Source organism: Euprymna scolopes, chromosome 11 (genome assembly GCF_053919585.1).
Source record: "Euprymna scolopes isolate OS-2025 chromosome 11, ASM5391958v1, whole genome shotgun sequence".
NCBI classification, from domain to species: domain Eukaryota; kingdom Metazoa; phylum Mollusca; class Cephalopoda; order Sepiida; family Sepiolidae; genus Euprymna; species Euprymna scolopes.
Window position 1 is genome coordinate 97,255,617 of NC_136492.1, and position 21,765 is coordinate 97,277,381.

Sequence of the window (21,765 nt, forward strand, 5' to 3'; positions counted from 1 at the left end):
CCATTTTTTTGCGAGTAAGAATATTCTTCCTCCAGGACACTAGCTTTAAAAATCACATTTTCCGACCCTTGTGTCACATCATTCTACCATGAGAAGGAGATAAATATTTTTCCAACCTTCTTCAGGTGCTCCTTTTCAAATAAACAAACCTTTTTTGTGAAACTCAGGAACCTGGAAATAATTTCGAACATGCCATGGTAATACCTACTTGTAGCTTATAAATTAGAATGTTTATCTAAAAGCTAAGAATAAAACGAAAATAAATGCTTCATAGCCTCTATAATGATCAATTGAGATTTAATGATGTGGGGTAGAACACTCTTGAAACTGGACTGGATTTATGAAGACAGCTATATGCCATGACATTTGTAAGCACTGAAAAAGTAAACGACTTCTGCTGAATGAAACAAACCCAACCATCCTGAATTCAAATCATTAGAACACACTCTGAAATGATTTTTAAATTAGCAACTTCTTTTTTCATATTGGGTCTCATGTTTGCATGGTTAAAGAGTGGAAGAGAGATAATTACAGTTTGTTTTAATTATTTTTAAAGCCGCATTTTTTTTTTCATCTATTTTGATTGGCTTCTCAGTTGTCTTCTCTTGTATAGAAATTATTTTCTAATTTTACTTTTATACTAATTACTCTTTACTTGATTCACTTCCTTTTTTTCTATTCTCAACTTTTGTCTCATCTAACTATGACTCTACCAGACAACTATGTCTACCTTCTGTCATTGGCTGTTTCTAAGGCCATTCAAACGAAAATCAAAAATTATTTTAAAGTAGCTGAAATATATAATGTTCAATATGGTACAAAAATAAAAACTGATCATTTTCAAAGGAAAAGATCTTTCAATTCTTTTGTGCTCATAATTTACTATTTAGTGAATTATTAACTTCTTTATGTTTACCACATAACAAAAATAATCGATATCTATAAAACTTATAGCCTCCAGGTTGAAGAAAACTTGAGGTCTTCTTCTTTTCAGTGCATTATTCTGGCATCTCTGTGGAGTTCTTGTGCCAAATTTAGTCAATATCTGATGAGAAATGATGTTTCAAGATAAACACACTTTTCCACATGTAACATTCGATTGGAAAAAGATATCAACTGCACAGAATTTATGGAAATTCTTCTTTGATCCCCTGGGAATTAAAAAGTGAAAAAGACAATAGGAAAACACGTTTTCAGAGATGAAATCCTGTAATCTATCATATCTTTAAACTTTTGAATCAGCATTGAAGAAAACATTTTTTTTCATATTTATTACAATTATAAATATCTCTAGCATTAACAATATATTAAAACAAACAGGAATTTGTGAGAATTGCACTGTTATTGTCAGCTAAATATTTTTTATTTAGTTGTAACAATTAAAATCATAAATAAAATGTTCAGTTGAATATTCTTTATTTAGTTGTAACAATTTAAATCATAAATAAAATGTTCAGTTAAATATTTTTTATTTAGTTGTAACAATTTAAATGATAAATAAAAAGTTCAGTTAAATATTCTTTATTTAGTTGCAACAATTAACATCATAAATAAAATGTTCAGTTAAATATTTTTTATTTAGTTGTAACAATTTAAATCATAAATAAAAAGTTCAGTTAAATATTCTTTATTTAGTTGTAACAATTAACATCATAAATAAAATGTTCAGTTAAATATTTTTTATTTAGTTGTAACAATTTAAATCATAAATAAAAAGTTCAGTTAAATATTCTTTATTTAGTTGTGATAATTTAAATCATAAATAAAAAGTTCAGTTAAAAATTCTCTATTTAGTTGTAACAATTTAAATCATAAATATAATGTTCAGTTAAATATTCTTTATTTAGTTGTAACAATTTCAATCATAAATAAAATGTTCAGTTAAATATTTTTTATTTAGTTGTAACAATTTAAATCATAAATAAAATGTTCAGTTAAATATTTTTTATTTAGTTGTAACAATTTAAATCATAAATAAAATGTTCAGTTAAATATTTTTTATTTAGTTGTAACAATTTAAATCATAAATAAAAAGTTCAGTTATTTATTCTTTATTTAGTTGTAACAATTTAAATCATAAATAAAATGTTCAGTTAAATATTTTTTATTTAGTTGTAACAATTTAAATCATAAATAAAATGCTCAGTTAAATATTTTTTATTTAGTTGTAACAATTTAAATCATAAATAAAATGTTCAGTTAAATATTCTTTATTTAGTTGTAACAATTTAAATCATAAATAAAATGTTCAGTTAAATATTTTTTATTTAGTTGTAACAATTTAAATCATAAATAAAAAGTTCAGTTATTTATTCTTTATTTAGTTGTAACAATTTAAATCATAAATAAAAAGTTCAGTTAAATATTTTTTATTTAGTTGTAACAATTAAAATCATAAATAAAATGCTCAGTTAAATATTTTTTATTTAGTTGTAACAATTTAAATCATAAATAAAATGTTCAGTTAAATATTTTTTATTTAGTTGTAACAATTTAAATCATAAATAAAATGTTCAGTTAAATATTTTTTATTTAGTTGTAACAATTTAAATCATAAATAAAAAGTTCAGTTATTTATTCTTTATTTAGTTGTAACAATTTAAATCATAAATAAAATGTTCAGTTAAATATTTTTTATTTAGTTGTAACAATTAAAATCATAAATAAAATGTTCAGTTAAATATTTTTTATTTAGTTGTAACAATTTAAATCATAAATAAAATGTTCAGTTAAATATTCTTTATTTAGTTGTTAAAATTTAAATGATAAATAAAATGTTCAGTTAAATATTCTTTATTTAGTTGTAACAATTTAAATCATAAATAAAATGTTCAGTTAAATATTCTTTATTTAGTTGTAACAATTTAAATCATGAATAAAATGTTCAGTTAAATTTTAGATTTTCAATCGAAAATTGTAAAAATTTGATGTACATAAAAATTGCACATAAATAAAAAGAATAGAAAGAGTTGGGTATAGATTGATGCAACAACAAAATTCGATTTTGAAACAATTCATTTTAAGATGAGTAAAGTCGGAATGTTTTGGCCTTTGCGATACCATTTAATTTTCAATTACCTTTTTGCATTTCAATTACCTTTTTGCATTTAATAATCAGAAGATTCCATATTCAAAAATAGGTGTGAATGGTAGTAATGTGCATATAAGCATGAATAGTCATATTATCACATCTGTAAGTTGGCAGCCATGTTTGTTTATCAGTTAAAAATTTTACACTGGATTGGCCAGTGTACTAATAATAATTAAATTAATAGATGAGAAGAAAAAAGTAACCTTTATTTTTTTTGTTTCTAAATAAACTAGAAAAATACCAGTCTCAGGATACATAAAATTAATTCTCTGAACAAGACATAGTTTTGCAACACACTGATTAAAATTCTAGATACATTGGATCAAATTCAATGCAAATCTGATATATTTTATTTTTCAAATACGAAGTTGTGTCCATATCATGCTCCTCCTAAAAGCCCTTTAAAATGACACAAAGGAATGGAAATTTGTGGAATATTTATTAATCGATAACTATATATCTATTGTTAAAATTTAGCAAAATACAAATGATTTTTAATGAAGATTTTCCACTCACTTGTTATGCTATTTACATAAACTAAATTAAACAAAATATTACCCATATTTGGAATCCTTGCACTTAGCAGCTGTGTTCCAAAATTCACAACTATCAGAGTGAATTCTGTACGTGCAAATATATAAACATGTACACACACCTAACTTGATAAAGATAGAGATATTTAATAATTTATAAATAGATATCAAATTAAAATATTTAAAAAAAAATTATGAAAACCTGTGAGTAGTTTACATTAAAAAACCATCTAATTAATTTTTTATTTTTCATTCTTATTAATTCTTTGGAAAATATTCATATTAGCTTGTGTATTTAACAAGCAAAATGAAAACCACTTAATTATTAAAGAATGACTTTAAAAAATAAAAACAAGATAATTCAATTAACTTTATTATTTTATAAAATTCCATGTCGTTACCATGACTATGAGACAGCTTAAAAAAATAATGAACATTTATTTATTTCATTATTTTTTACTTATTTTCTTGATGAAATCTACATTCAAGTAGGTTGGATCTGTTGTCGACTAGGTTATAAAAGAATGCACACTGTCAACTGTCTTTTTTTCACTTGCCCTGGACTGCTTCTATTTTGTTAGTTTCCATTTATTGAATTTGTTATCACGAGATTGGTTCCCTCTGAGCTACAACAGGATTATACTAAAATTTTATGTCACTTGTTATAAACCGTCCTCATCAATTAAATTTTATTCATTCGGTTCACCTTTTCAATCCTCTCGTAATATTCTTCATCATTAAACTGAGAATGTACCCATCTCGTTCACCCTTATCATTGAATGGCTTTTAGCCTTGATAAGTTGTGATTCATAAGTAAATTCTAAAAAATGTATATAGATGAGCAATCATGTGGGAATACCAAATGCTGTATGTAAAATGTTGTTTTAGAATGTGAACAAATAGATTAAAAACTGACCTTGGTGTCTAACTCTGCCCTCGTGGGGAGGCAAGTAAATAGGAGCAAATAGATATTTATTTTACTTTTTTTTAAAATAGGGACGATATTTTTTAGGAAAACAAATTCCTTTATCTCCTAGGTAAGAGACGCTAACACTGAATATTTCATTATGGCTAAAAAAATAACAACTAAATAACTTTAAAAGCGATAAAAAATAGCAAATAATATCAGCAGAAGCCTGTAGTGTAACGGTATACGCACTTGACTACAAAACCTATTGGTTCGAGGTTCAATACAGTCAAACTATGCTGATGAGCTGTAGATCAGCAAAACACAGATTTGTAGAGTACTGTTTTTAAAAAAGTCAAATAAATAATATATATATATATATATATATATATATATATATATATATATATTATGTTTCTGTCCTAATAATAGAGATGATATTTCTTAAGAGATCAAAGTATTAGTTTTTCTAATACCTAATATTTCATTATCGCTAAAAAATCAATAATAACAAAATAATATATATATGTACATATATCTATCTATACTCCTATAAATTTTTTTTTTTTTTGTGTATTAATATTCATATTAAAAACCCTGTTTTTTCATTTATTTAAAAAGAAAATATAACTTTTTTATAAACGGGTCATTGAATTGCATTTATCTGCAAAAGATCTAGCTAATTTGCATATTCTTTTAAACATTTTAATTAATTCCCTATCAGTTTTTTGGTTTTTCTTATGGAATGATTATCTCTAGTTAACTATTACATTTAATTATATTCATGCAGATATTCTACTTGATTTATACTGGCATAATATTTGCATAAAAAGATTATAGTAAAGATAAATCTCTTTCTATATATATTCATGTATGCGTATATATTTTGTTTACCAAAATCCTCTGTCAGTTTTTGTTCTACAGATATGAAAATTATATTCTCTGTAATTTCATTGAGCTTCGTAAATTAAAGGATTGGTATGAATAAAAGGTGAAATAGAATTAAAAAAAACATATTTCCACATTGTATGTATGTATGTATGTATATATATATATATATATATATATATATATATATATATATATATATATATATATAATATTTTTGCAAAAATCAAGGCAACAAAATATAAAATAAGAACGTCATCTAGTGTATTTCCTTATGTATTACATTCATCTAAAAATAAGAAATACCAAAGGGTAATAATTTGAAGGGTATCGAAAAAAATAAAGAAAGAAAGAAAATGAGGATGAACGAGGTGAGTCCAAACTGATTGTTGCCTTAAAATAGGAATTGTAAATTCATAAAAAATGTTAAAAAACACTTTGCAAAAGAGTTACAAACATATTTAATTTTAAAAAGGAAGCACTAAATAAGTGAATAGTCCTTAATCCACGGAGTTTCGAAGAAATACTTTCCTTCTCATCAGAGGGTAGGATTTAGCAGAATGCGGGATCGGATTTTGCTTGCAAAAGTATTTAATGAAACTACAAGTAAGTCATAGATCTTACTTGGTAACAAAAAGTGAAGCAGATGGAATAGGGTGAAGAAAAAAGTTATTTCACATGAATGAATAGTCTGGTGAAGGGTAAAATATTCAATAACGGTAAAATCCAAAAAAGTTGGTTAAATTTCCATTTCCACAAGTAAAATCCAAGGGAATCGCGTAATTGGAAGATGGTCCAAAGTAATCCAAAAGGCAGAAATCCATGGAATAATTCACAAATGGGTACAAGGAAAAGGGAATGAGTTAAAATAATATTATTAAAAGAAATATAAGGGGTGCATAGAAAAAAGAAATGAAAGAAATTTAAAACTCGACTGTCATGGTTGGGCTAAGTTAAGAAAAATAAAATATAATATTTATATATATATATATATATATATATATATATATATATATATATATATATATATATATATATATATATATATGACAAATGTATTTTGGTGTCTGAACAGTAGCTAGTTTTGGAATATTTTTAAATAATTTAATATTTAAAATTTGTCCAAATTGTTACGAAACAATTGTAACACCTAAGGAAATATGATTTTTTATTTTATATTTTGTTGTCTTGATTTTTACAAAAGTATTATACGCATGCTGGAGTAGGAAAACAGATAATCATGAAAATTAATTGAGTCAGTTAATATAGACTTTGTTTTTATTAGTATATGAACATTATCGATTTTTAATACATAAAAATAATTTTTGGTAAAAAAATATTAATAAGATATATGTGTATATATATATATATATATATATATATATATATATATATATATATATATAATTATAAAATTCAGATCAGCTTGCTTGGGCATTTAAACTGTCCATCCGGTTTCTGACTTCTGGTTTCAAAATATTTGTCCCCTTACCTATTTCATGGCCATCCTGTCTTGAATCCAATATTAAAAGTCATTACTGCTATTCAAAGCATAAACAAGGTTAGCAATATTTTTTTGTTTTAACTTATTTTAACGTGTTTTCCTTACAAATAAATGTAATTTAACCCTTGAAAAACTGATTTAAATATAAATATACAATATATAACTATGATCATATTTATAACCATATTTACTGCTATTAATAGCGCTTCTGTGGATTATGACGATTTATTTTTTTCAGGTCTAACTAAAAAGATGTTTTATCTTCAAGGAGGGGGAAGGTAGAAACTTGGTTTTAGTAGTAGGGCCTCCTTAATTTTAATTAGTGCTTGCACTAGTGTTTTATTTTTTTCACTCATCACTTCAAAAAATGTTTTCTCAAGACAATAAAAGACAACATAATCTCAAAATGACTTTTTATTTTGAACATTTTTTATTCGGTGCTAGTGCAGAGAGTGTTCCGCGCTATTTTTTAAATCGTATTTCCAAGTTTAATTAAAGTTTTATGATATATTTTTTTATTCAATTGTAAGGTTGAATTATAGAATAGGTACAAAACACCCTCCCCTCCCCATGTTAAGAACGACTTTTTAAATAATAACGTTATTATTTACGTCCGGATCACTCTCTGCACTAGTACCTTTTATTCTTACCCTTTAATGGTCAATGGGTAGACTAGTACTATTTAAAAAAAATAGCGCGGGTCATTAAATGCAAAAAATACTTTTTTAAAAGTCAAATAAATAATGATGGAGGGGGAGGCAGGCTGAACTTTTCTCAAAGTGAAAAGTCGTCAAAAAATAAGAAAACAAAATAATAATAGTAGCGGGTGATGGGGCTGAAGGAGCCAACATCAAATCGGGGTTGTGAATCGGTTCTGAAAATGGAGGATCGATTTACTAGAACGCATGTGAAAATGAACTCCATTCCAAATCTTGAATTATAAATTTTTTTTTTTTTTTTTTATAATCTGGTAATTTAGTGTCCAATAATCTGCAGAAATAGGTGAAAAAATTGTAGGGGGGGGGGTGCCGATTGTTCAGGTGCACCTACATATATTTTTTTAAGATATTTTCTTTACCCAAGTCATGCATGATTAAAATTAGAACTTGATTTTAAAAATAACTACATTTTTCGTGTCCAAAATTATTTATTTACGATTATTTCATTTGTATTTTTCATTGCAAATTGAAATTGTTTTCAAACAAAAAAACAAAGCAAATATGTTTTTCTAATGTAAAAAAAGCAAACTACTTGATCAATTTACATATTAAAACAATCTTTGGCTTTTTTACAACCTAACTCAGCATAGTTTACGCCCTAAAAAGAAATCAAAATCCACTTTTTAGGCTAATACGTTTCAACGTCCTTTAAAGATAATATAAAAGAAGGAATTGTTTTTTTTAATAATTAAAATTTAACATTTTAGCATGGGGGGGGATCACTTTGGTATATAAATTTAACAGAAAATGAGACCCCACTTCTTGGCAACATAGCAAGACTAATCATTAGCATTTTTTTTTCAAGTTTAGTGCTGGGAATGGGGTAGAAAGGTGATATGGGTGGCGGTGGGATCATAAGTTCCAAATACTTTAAAACATGTGTCTTGGGGGACTTTTAATTTTTTTTAAAGATTTGCTTTGAAAAGGTGTTACCGTTAAATATTACTTAATTAGTTAATTATTATTTCCTGAAATTTTAAGTCTTAAAAAAAAAAAAAAAAAAAAAAAAAAAAAAAAAACTAGGGGAGGACCTGTACAATGCACACTGTATTTTTTTTTTTTTTTTTTTTTTTTGCAACAGATTACACCCCTTTTATATAAAGGATTTTTTTATTTAATTTAAGGGCAATGATGTTAAGACCTTTATTATTCAATGTATTCCATATTGTTTTAAGTGGTCGCCATGTTTGTTTTTGTTGTGTGCGTGTGCATTTAATTTTTTGCGTGCACAAAATTGCATATTTTTTTTCACTGGTCGCCACATTTGTTTTCACATGCATTTATTTAAAAAAAAATTTTTTTTGCGCATTTATACATTAATTCTGTGTACTTACTATTTCATAGTTAGCTATAACATATACTAACCCAATAGGTCACGGGTAGTCTAGTGTGTGTATATATATGTATATATATTATATACAGGATGTCGAAAAAGTCACTGAAGGGTTTTGAACTTAAAGAGACTATTTATTTTTGATGATATTTTTCTGTAATTTTGACACAATTGAAGACATTAGGAAATTTAAAAAAAGAAAAAAAAAAAAAGCACAAAATTCAAACAATCTTTATTTATGAAAAATAATATCTTTAAATGTTGCCCATTTTCAGCTTTGCCTATTTGTGCTCTTTCCAAAACATTATTCATGACAGATTGCAGAATCTCTGGATTGCGATTTAACTCCCTTAATTCATTCCTAGACTCTTTCTTTGTGTTGTAACTTGGGCTACCTCTTACATAAAAATGCCGTTGATAAGCTCTCTGAGTCAAAACAATTGACCTCTGATTTTGGTAAAACAATTTCACAAGTTGCGTCCGTTACTCAACGCTATACTTATCCAGAATTAATTTCCAAAATATTATCTGTAAAATATCTGAAATAAAGAAAAAATAATCATTAATGGTAAAAGTGACAAAGATTTTCAACCGTTCAGTGACTTTTTGGATACTCTGTATATATACATGCATGCATATCAATTGTTTCCCCACCATTTTTTTTTTTTGCACCCATTATGCAACATAACTTTATTTTAATATTGTACATATTTTTGATTTTTCCTTTTTAAATCCTGCGATACAGCTTTGAGAAAACAAGAGTGAAACTGGTCAGCTGAATCCCCCTTTTATTTTTCTCCTCCATTCTTCGCCTCTTTTTTTATTTAATTTTTTTTTTTTTTCTTAAACGTGTTTTACGCATTTGACGCATTTTACTTTTAATCATGAATTATAAAAGTCTTCCTTTCATGATTGCAATGTCTGAATTTTGTTACCCCCCCTAAAGAATCATGAAATAAGTGTGTGTATATATATATATATATATATATATATATATATATATATATATATATATATATATATATATGTATATATTTTCTCATAAATCCATAGAGAAAATATTCGCTATTGACATTTGTTCTTCCATGAATAAAATAGATCTGTAAGTGTACCAATTTTTTTGTTTTGACCAAATTGTATGATGGGTGAAATGAATAAAATCTTGGACTTTGAAACATAAGAAAATTGTTATTTATATATATATATATATATATATATATATATATATATATATATATATATATATATATACACACACACACACACACGATTTTGAGAAAATATATAATTTAAGGTATATATTCTCCGAGTTTTTAAAATTGCAACAATTAAGCTCAATAAAAATTAATTTTCACTTTCAGAGCATCTTATTGTTAGTGAACATTCTATAACCAGAAAATGTATTTAATTCACTCATATTTTTTTTCATGAAGTTCATCTTACATATATTTTGTTGAATAGCAGAAGCCTGCCAAACAACCTATCAAAAATATATGTTGATTCCTCAGAAAATTGTTTTAAATTTTGTTGTTTTTTTCTCCTTGGAATGGAAAAGGATTTGATATAAAAAACGATGTTGATAAAGGAAATTAAAATTTGCAAAAATATAAGAATAAAAACATGTACTTATTGCAGTACTTATAGGCACTCACCCCAAAGCAAAGCTGATTGAATTCAAAGCACAAGTGGGGAATCCGTCTTATGCCACCATAAACGATTATATATATAAATATAGGTATTGATATTAAAGCTAATATTTTTATTTTTGGTTTTATATCTAAAATACAGACAACTTTGATTCATTCCTTTGTTGATTAATCCTAAGCCTTGATTGGGCATTTAGATAACAAGTGTATGTTTTTATTCTATTTGATTTTTTATGGACTTTTGAAAAACTTGTTTTTATAGATTGAAAATTGTTGTTAGTCCTATCAATAAATGAAACTGATGTAAGCTCTTTTCTATTCAGTTTTATTGTTTGTTTGTAATTATTGATTTTAGTGTAAATGCATGCATTAATTTCAAATTAACGTAAAACATATACATTAAAAATGCTTAACTAATTCGCAGTTTATTGATTGAGACAAACGTTTGAAAAAAAATTATGTCCGAATTGAGTGTGTGTAATTTTTGTATCCATTGGTTTTTTTTTTATTTTTTGTATTTTTTCTGAATTGTGTGATACTCAATCTTGTCTGTAATAAAATGCATTTTATGTTATCTATATTAGAGTTTCATAAGTTTAATATGAGGATTAAATATGACAAAATCTCGACAAAATAAAATGAAGAAATAAACAAACTACAAAATTTAAGACAAAATTACATCAAACTTTCAGTTCTTTTAATAACAAAAACTTTGTTGGAATCTTTTATGTTTTGAGGTTTATCTATTTTCCATTAGTTTTTTTTCTGTATGTTTATATGTATTGGTGTATATGGAAATAAAATAATAAGCAAAAGAACAATACTTGTTAGGACATGTAAAACATAACCTTATATTGATTCTATATTTCGTTTTTATTATGAAACTACTCAAAATTAAATATTTATTTTGCTGAAAGCAGTTTAAATCTACAAATATTGGTAGAGGTAGAATGAGGGAGTGCTTGAGGGGGGTAAAAAGAAAAGGCATGTATTGGCTGGTAGTGAACTTGAGATGGTAGTGGTAGGGATGTTGGAGCATGATTGGTTGAAGTTTAAAAAGTGACTGTAAAAGCAGATAAGAGGGTGGGGTGAAGAGAAGATTCGTTATTGCATTTGAAATATCTTAGGGTCTGATCCTTTGCAGTTTTTGAAGATCTCTTTGAGCAAACATGAAACTCTTACTAACTTTTATTTAGATTAATAATTAATCATATAAAACAAGGAATTTGTTCATTAAAGACATTTCATGGGAGCTTAACTCTACAAAATGATGAATTCAGTTGTATCATTTTTATCATCACAATCTGTTTGTGATTGTTTTTAAGTATTTTTAGGTTTCATCACTTGCACTTATTAAAGAATCCATGTGTATCTTATTAGTAGGAGCCTGTCTACACGGGTATTAATGCTGAAAAATGTACGATGAAACGTTGCTAAGATTTGTTTTCATTTGATTTGATAGAAGAACCCTTTCTTATTCTGTGATTTTTTTTTTTTTTAATTTTTATAAAACTAAACTTTAGATATTTCATCATTTTTATTAATTGTAACAGCGTGATGGGATTTGTTTAGAATAAGTATATCATTTATTTCTTTTTAAATTTGCTATTTATTCCTATTTTCTTTACTTTAGATCCTATATATATATATATATATATATATATATATATATATATATATATATATATAGAGAGAGAGAGAGAGAGAGAGAGTGAAATTCTCTCAGTCTAGTATGTTTACTAATATCCTCAATCCAGTATATTTCATTTACAGGTATAAAATAAAATTTAAAAAAAAAAAGAAAAAATACAAATTCCACATTTGTAAAATTTCTATTCCTCTATGAAAGTTCTTGGAAGATTCATGTATATTTGATTTAGCTGTTTCGGAGCAAATCTAAATGTTTACTTTAGATAATGTTGTTTTGTTAAACAAACAGAGGCTTTTTTGCTGTATGTGCCTGTCACTGCAACTTAAAGCCAAATTGCTAATGATTTATTCAACTCTTTTTCATTCAAAGACGTGTGAGCCACTTAGCCCCATGTTCCTGTTCACATACCTTCAGACATGACTAACACACGAATCTACTTTCATATAGAAGACGTTCATCATCATTGTTGTTGTGTGCAGTTGCTTTGTTATTAAAGCAATGCACATACGTTTCTGTCGGCTCCTTTCACCAACTTCTCTTCCGAGAAAAGAAAATGAATTGCAATATTGATCTCTGTGGCAAGGGATGTAAATTTGTGTGCTGTGTTCTGGAATAGCTGCCTCTGTTCACAGATTTCTATATCAACATCTTGATGAGTCATACGCTTGGATGGAAAGGTTGGGCAGAGGGGGGGGTAGGAATGGCAGTGAAGAACTTGAATGAACCATCTCTATTCGTCTTTCTTCATCACCTCAGGCCACTTGAAAAAGTAGTTCTGAACTTGCAATCAGTATTACTTGGAGATTTCCTATCCAATTCACCATTTTAAACGCAAAAGAAAATTATATTTTTGTTTATACCCTGTAGGAGACTAAAGTAGGTGAATCCTATTTTTGTTATATTTTGTTAAATCTAGCTTTTTTTGGTTGTTGCTAACATAAACATAATCTGATCCTACAAGAAGACAGAATTTCTTTATAAACAATTTGAGTTTTTTTATCAACTTTTATAAACTTCAAGAAATATTGAATGTAAAGAAAATGCAAGTTATATTCAAAATCCAGGATTGTGTTTTTTTTTCCTCTTTCCTATAACCTGTTTCTTACATGAAAGATATTGTTAGTCTATCTCTATTCTATCATTATTCCCATGGAAAGTGCTTGACTGTGATCTAATTTCTGGTTCTTCATTGTAAGGTATTCACAGCAAGAACTCGTCTCTCCAACACAGCAGAAAGTAATTTTTCTTTCTTTTTCCATTTACCCAGTGTTAGGATGAATTTCCATGGACAAAGATTTTTTTGCAAGGGCTTCCTGTGTATGGAACATTACTGTGGGATTACTTCTCTACTGATTACAACTTAGGCATCTTCTAATCCAGTATAAACAAATTCTTGTCATTAACTTCTCATAAGTAATTAAATACAATTGATCCCTTAGATCAATGTTAAGACGCCCATAGTGTTCATCATCTCTCAGTTAAGTTGACAGTCATTCTGTCTCATTAATCCTTATCGTGGTTGTTAGATTTGATAAGTAACCCAATAGTAAAAAAGAAAAGAAGAAAAAAAAACACCACTAAAGAGACAACGAGTCACTTTATTATAGACCAAGAACATTAAATCACAATTATATATATAGAAGACATGCCATTGCCCGGGATTGAATAAGAATCAACAAACGTTCTGCACCACTAAAGAGACAACAAGTCATATTATTATCGATCAATAGCAAAAAACTGACTTATACAGAATACCGGTGGTGCTGAAATAATAATTTTGCTTCAGAATTGATCCATCTTCTAAAAATGAATTCATTTTTCTTAAAATTATGGTAGTGTTGGCGGGAAGAGAAATTAGTTCATATACGTTGTACAACACCTGTCGAGAGTATATTAAACTGCTTCATATATGTATTTATATTACCCGTTTGAGGGTAGGTAAAATTATGTTAAATGTGTGTTGTATATTACCCGTCCTAGGAAAGATAAAATTCTTTCATATATATATGCTGTAAATTACCTGTCCTAGGGAAGGTACAATTATTTTATACATATGTTGTGTAATAATCATCTCAAGATAGGTAAAATATATTTTTGCTCGAGATGGCAAATGATATATAGTCATAAAAATTTCTCTATCCTAAGAATAATAGATTTGTTCAAAATCAACTTCAATTTTCTCATTGTTTTATACAGTCCCGAGCAACGCCAGGTAGTCCTGCTAATTATATATATAAAAATAATTTTATGAAATCAACAGTAGCTTCTCTACAGTGCAATGTAGACTACAATATATTGTGAACTTGGTTACTGCGAGTGGTATGTGAAGCTTTCTCCAGATGCATCACGATGGGTTTCTGATTAGAGCTGGCAATCAATCAATTCGATTTAAAAATGGGCGTTTCATCGACTTCGATGACAATAAAAATATGAAAGTGTGAAACGTTCGTCGATCATCACCCAATCCCAGGCAACGTCGGGTCACCCTAATTATATAAATCTCAAATGTCGGTTTGTTTGTGTGTTTGTATGTCTGCTAAAAACTTTCGTCAGCCGCATCGGACTTGGTGGAAATCGGTAACATCTAAAAGAGCGATGTCTTGAGCGAATAATAAGTGAAAATTAAAAAAAAGATCATTTCTTGGAAGGAGGGTCACTTTTTGCGTCACCATTTTTGCAAAGTCACGCACGCGTATGAAACATATCAAACTAAAACTATGTTTAAAAACGTTATTTTGTAAGATCATAATGTCATAAGTTGTCGTGGTCCAATGGGTAAAAGCGTTTGCCAGTAACGTTTTTCCCTTCTTTCCTCTTTTCTCGCTTTTCAGGTTCGAGCCTGCCTACCATGGCTATTTTTTTTTTTTTTTTTTTTTTTTTTTTTTTCAGTCGCATGGGCACTTGCTGCTATTTTGATTGAAAGAAAAGTTTTTTTGATACATTTTTTTTTTATTAGGTGGGAGTTCCAAAACATGAGCTGTCGAAATCTTCTTTTTTGTGGGAGTTGGTCAATATCCTTAGTATAGCAGCTGTGTTCAAACCGAACTTCATGTCCACCTGTGCAACGCTGGGTATCCATGCTAGTCATGTATAAAAGTGAAACTGAACCAATGGAGGTTGGAGACATGCATTGTTTAAAAAAAATTATATCAGCATAATATCTGGATGTATGATGTGAGTCAGGATGATCTCAGAGGAAGATTGATTCTGGATAGTATAGGGAGATGTGTGCAAAACAGGAGACTTTGGTAGTGTGACCCTGATGAAAGAATAGATGAGATTTCTTTGGTTAATAGATGTAGAACAGTTAAGGTAGCAGGAATAGTTAGCAGGGGTAAGCCAGCAGAGCAAATGATAAGGATGGACCTAAGAGAAAGAGGATAAATAAAGACCAGGTCAGAGATCAGTTCGTTTGCAAGTCAATTTCTAAAAGCTGTTCAACACATGCCAGCAGCTAACATGGGCATTAAATCGACTATGATAACACATATTTACGAGCCGATCTTAGTCCAACCGAATTTATATTTTAGCAAAATAATGAGCAAGATTTCCTTGCAAAAAACTCTTTTACTTTTGATGTCAACGTTTTAGTTATCTGATAAGTTTAATGTGAAACTTCTCTTGGCAACCTTTTGTAACAGTGTTTGTTAAACTTTTTGGGTAGATCACAGACACTTAAAGCTTTCAACACCAGATAAAGAATTACTGATGTTTTATATTATTAACCAGCCTATTTGACTTAATGGTAAGAATGTTGATTAATGAGCTGGGAGACCATGTACCATAGTACCTGATGTCCCCTTGCTAAACACTCAGCATTATAAGGAGGGGGGGGATCAAAGTCAAGTGAAATAATTGTTGAAATGGAGTGATGCCCTCCCCTACACCTCGATGTAGCAGCTAATGAAAAAGGAGCTTTTGAATCACCGCCTATTATAGTCGGCCACTTAGCCGATATTTTAATTATTTCTTGTGAGTGTAATGGAGAAACCAAAGCTGGCAATCTTTCTAATAATGAACTAAGGCATTTCATATTCAGATGTACGTTACGCGCACATTTAAAACAAATAAGATTATCAATTGCTGATGATTGGTAATTAAGGCATTACATATTCATATATACGTTTACACACATTTAAGACAAATGAGATGTCGCTTCTTAATCGCATTGACCTCAACAAGCATTTAGTATTTCAAAAGGAATATTATTATTAACAGAATATTTATACAGATGGTTCTATACAAATGAGCAAGTAATTGATCACTCCGCTCGTACAATTTCCTAGTAAATGTAATGCTTATCTTAAATGTCTTATGGAATAAATTCAATTAATGAAAATTAGATTTATACTGAAAATATTAAGAAAACCAAATTACAAAATAGAAATCTCATCAGTAGAATATTCTTTATATGTACGCTAAATATATTTTTATATCTTTCAATACTATTAATTATTTCAGGTTATAACACATTTTTTTTTTTTTTTTTTTTCGTAAGGGGAGCAGATTTTTTTATGCAAAATTAACTTAAATTGATCTATTTGGTATTAAAGCATCTCATGATCCTTTTTTTTTTTTTTTTCAGACCATAAGGATAATTAACCTGTAATTTTTCAGAGATATCTATAGTTTTTTTGTTTTTTTTATCACCCAAATAAGGCATATCACCACTTGGATGTAAGGGGCCACTAATTATGACCATGCCTAAGAAAGATTAACAAAATTTTGGTTTACGTTGCATTTGAACTTTTGTATATCATATATAGTTAGGGAAGCAGGTAACAGGAAAGAAAATTCCAAAGTTTAGCTGCTCGAAGGAAGAAGCTGTTAAAGTAGAAAGCTTTCTGGCATAATCATAAAGATTATCTTCCAAATACCTGCTTCTTGATGTATATGAGCAACACTAATCTCGCAGTTTTTAGTATACTGCGAAAATATAGATTGAAAGATACAATCAGTTTTATCTATTATTCAGTCAAATTTTTTTTTGTAAGTAGTCCTTATAACCAACTAACACTTTTATATATAATACCAGCGGGGGTACCTGGCGTTGCCCGGGTGTTTGAGGGTGTGTATGTAGGAGAGGGTGACCCTGTTTTAATATTATAAAAAAAAACATGATGTTAAGAAAATTGTAAAAACCAAAACAAAGCAAAACAGCGAACAAAACAGGCTCGAACCCGAAACATTGAGGCTAAGGCGGAAAAAAAATATCCGACACGTAACCCCTACGCCAAAGAGACATACACTTAATAACAGATAAAATTAAACCTTTAAAAACACTTGGAGGTGGTTGAAACTAACATAAACGTTTTCTAGGTCAAACATGACGTCATTGTCGTAGTAGCAGGAGCAGAGAAAATGAAGGAACGATTTTTTCGCCACCCCTCCCTGTATAAAACTGATGATTTTAGGGTGAAGGAATTAATGTTTTTGGCCAATTTTTTGATATTTGCCGAGCGAAGGTTGGAACTTTAAAGTGATACCTATCTGGCGAAAATCCGTGACCCGTATCAAAAGTTTTTGCGAGACATACAAACACACATACATACATAATACATACACATTTTTGCTTTTATATATATAGACTAGCGGGTGCTTCGAGGTGTGTGTGCTCTGGCGGGGATGAGGGTGGGGTGTTAATCCAAACGTAAGAATAAGCGAAGTAAATATTTTTTTTAAAAAAACTAACGTAAGGCAAACGAACGATGTTAAATATAAAAATTGGAAAAAGAAAACAGAAAAACGAACGTTAAAACTTCTTTAAAAATTCTGAAAAATACCCCCCCCCCAAAAAAAAAAAAAAAAACATGAAAAATGGCTTCCGGGGTACCCGGCGTTGCCCGGGTGTTTTTGGGTATGTGTGGCGGGCGGGGGTGGGGGGTGTTAATGAAAACCTAAAACAGAAAAACGAACATTAAAAATTCTGAAAAACACGTAAAAAATAGCTTAAATAACCCTGCTTCAATATTAAAATTTAAAAAAAAAAAAAAAACATCTCACATCACAATTCCAACCCAAAACCTTTAGATAATGAGGCTGCACTCTAAGCAACTGAGCTAAGACGATGTCGCCGAAATTGAGTCGCTTTTTCAAATATTTAAAGTAAATCAGGTTACGACTTGGTATGACGCATGCGTAGAAGCGAATTTGTCATGAGAGGAGGGTTTTTGCTGCCCCCCCCCTGTAGAAAAGTGATGATTTCAGGGTGAAAAAATTAACGTTTTTGGCCAATTTTTCGATATTTGTCAGGCGAAGGTTGGAAGTTTAAAATGATACCGATCTGGCGAAAATCCATAACCCGTGTGGAAAGTTTTTGCAAGACATACAAACACACACACATACATACATACATACAAACACATTTTCGCTTTTATATATATATAGATAAATAAATAAATGCTCTAACCTATAAAGTTAAGTAAATATTTGAAAGTAATTTTGCTCTAATATACACATACAAAAGCTCTGTTATTGTAAAGATTAGCATTTATAATCATCAAATAATATTTTTTCAAATCGACTATTTTATATAAGTTCATGGGTATAATTTTTGAAAAGACAAATATCTGAAAAAGTAAGTTCTTCCATGTCTGATAACTAGGGCTATGACAACAGCATATTCTTTTGATTGCTGTGACTCTTGAGTGTGTATCCGTTGATATCTTATGTGTGTTTTTATATAGAGTGATGTGGTTCTCGGTTGATTGTGTCTGTGTCAGATATATACTCGAGAGTCAAAATAATGAAAAGAGTATGCTGTTGTCATAGCCCTAGTGATAACCCTTTTTGGTAAATACTTGAACTATAAATGTCTGTACTAACATACAGAATAAAGTCGACTAAAGTCTTTTGTTATTTTTTTATTACAATACAAGTTATGTTTTAATGTTAATCGTACATGTTTCCCAAGAATTTTCGTTAGTTTCTTTTTGTAACGAATTGTAAAAAATATTTGTTTAATGAAATTAACTTTAGTTTCATTCATTTTCTTTTGTTCAAGAATAAAAGATTATGAACGTGAAGATCTGATAAAAAAAATACTTTTCTAATGTTTTCTATTTCAGGAGGACATGTTGTGGGCATGTTTAGCAGCAATGGCAGCTTATTCCAAAGAACTTTCAACTGCCGAAGTGGCTTATGCAGCTTTAAAAGAGGTAAAATTCAGCTTACAGCATCTGAAATGCATTGCATACAACTTTATGTTCTTTTGTGTCTTTGTTGTTAACTAAAAATTTGATTATATATGATTTTTTTTTTATTGCAATCCTTTGAGATAAGTAATTTGTATATTCATTTATTTGCGGATTGATATCGTCATCTTTATAATTGTTGTTTATTCACCACGAACACTTATAAGACCAAAAAATCCAACCTTGATCACCCTTTGTGGCGCAGTGGATAAAGGTGTTGAATCTCTATGATTTCAGCTGAACATTGTGTGAAGATAGTGGTTTTAATCCTACCCAAAGCAGGCCAAAGGATTAGTTGGCCAAAATGTGGTGAGGCAACAACAACTATGGAAGGCAGTAATTATTGAAGATGCAGTTAAGAAACTCAGCATTCTTATCCCGGCACGGTCAGCCACCTGAAGAAGGTCAGAGAATGAGTTGGCTGAAACATGGTGAAACAACAACAATGAAGATGAGGATAACAGTTCGCAAATAAATGAATAAATATTAAAATCTGATGTCAGAATGAATGTTTTGTCAAGGTATTCTCAACTTTATGGTGTAAGAATATTACTGTATGTATTATAATATATTTATGTGGAGGCGATTTTATGTTTAAATTATCACCATCCAAAATTTTTTTAAGAGATGGGCTCGTCCGATTGGAGAAAATGCAAGGCAAGTTATTTAAAAAATTTCATCTGATACAGCTGTTGTATCGAACGTGAAACTCAAACTAGAATGTATCTAGTTGACCTTCAGCTTGTAACCAAAGTGTAGTATCTGTTTACTCCAGAGATGGCACAATGATATTGTGGGATCTGTGTTCATGCCTAATATCAGTAGAATAGAAAATATGTGACAAACTCTCACAAGGGTTTTTCAGATAATGATATAACCAGGTATATTCTGAAACTACATGGATATACATACTTTAATAGATTTACACATGATTGTTGGCATTCTTTTAAACATGGCAGCAATATACAACAGATAAAGGATACAACTGTGAGATTTCCAAGGGTCCCTCTAGTCTATATGTTAATACGATAGTGTGTGTTGTTTTGTGTGTCACGCTTACATCTTTTTTCTTTTGAGTGACTGTTGTTTATATGTAGCTTACCAAGGAACTTCATTTGGTGAGGAGCTTGCCACTTGGACTTAGCATTACTGTTAGGGCTAAAGAAGGTTTTAAGAGGAGGAGGCTTGCCACTCGTACTAGGGTTAGAGGTAGGATTAAGGGATATGTTTTTTTAAGATGGGCGTTTGACACCTATATTTATGATTAGTGGGTCATAATTATTGGCTTTTAAAAATGTTATGCTTTTGATTTGAGACATCAAATTACTTTTAAATATGAAGCTTATTTTTGTCTGTTTGTCGTAATTCTTGTTAAGTTTCACACTTGTTAAGTTTCACCCTTCATTTACGTAAGTTTTTACGTAAATGAGGGGTGTGAAACAAGAATTACGACAAATAGACAAAAATAAATTTCATTTAAAACAAGTGATGTCACTAATAGAAAACGTGACCTTTGGAAAACTTATTAAGTATTTTTTGCCAACTTATTTAAATATCAAAAAACATTTTTTGCTAAAGCTAACAAATCGTTCACAAATTTTGGATAAATTTAGTTTTTATTTTCAATTACATTTCTTGTCCGAGTGACACATTATTTCGTTACACTTTCCAGTTTAAGACGTTTTTTTATTTCTCTACCTGGACTTTGGGCAAAGATCACAGTGTAGTATTTTGATGATACACTTCGCCTTTTCTGTCCTCTGTCAGTGAAGAAGAAAATCCTTAATGACTGAGACAATTTTTATGTTTGTTTTTATCCAGATTGACCCTTTTTGGGAAGCTGGATTTTACTCACATTAAAAACTAACCTTGTATCGAACTGTCCTCATGAGGAGGCAAGTAAATAGGAACTTAACTAGAAACTGAGAACCTCCTAGAAATATTTGAATATTGATCTTGCATTTTTTTTTTATATATAATTGGGTCCATTCAATTATAATCCGCTGAAAAAAATTGTAAAAAAGACAACAAAAAAAAAAATATATATATATATATATTTGGGATGGAGAGGGGTTACTGCTCGCACATGTGAAGTAAAAAAATCATATTTCACATTTTCGTTTTTTTTAAAACAAAACACTGTTTAATTCACCATTAAAAACTAATGTAATTGATAAAAGTGCACACCTGTTACTTATATTTATGTCTTTTCAACTATATTTTTTTAAATTTCACCAAAAATAACACCAGACTGGTTAGGATTACTTTAATTATATATTCTGATAACAGAATTGCTCTAA

The 21,765-nt window shown here is 28.9% G+C and overlaps 1 protein-coding gene across 2 annotated transcripts in view; it reads left to right on the forward strand.

The window, feature by feature from the left end:
- LOC145287976 (intraflagellar transport protein 80 homolog) overlaps positions 1-21,765 on the forward strand; it is a 510,341-nt gene that overhangs the window by 328,503 nt on the left and 160,073 nt on the right. For both annotated transcript variants that reach the window (XR_013869238.1, XM_080135951.1), the window contains exon 16: positions 19,340-19,429. Coding sequence is in view for 1 of the 2 variants with exons in the window: in XM_080135951.1 (XP_079992077.1) it covers positions 19,340-19,429 (90 nt within the window). In the remaining variant the exon portion in view is untranslated. The remainder of the gene's footprint in view (positions 1-19,339; positions 19,430-21,765) is intronic.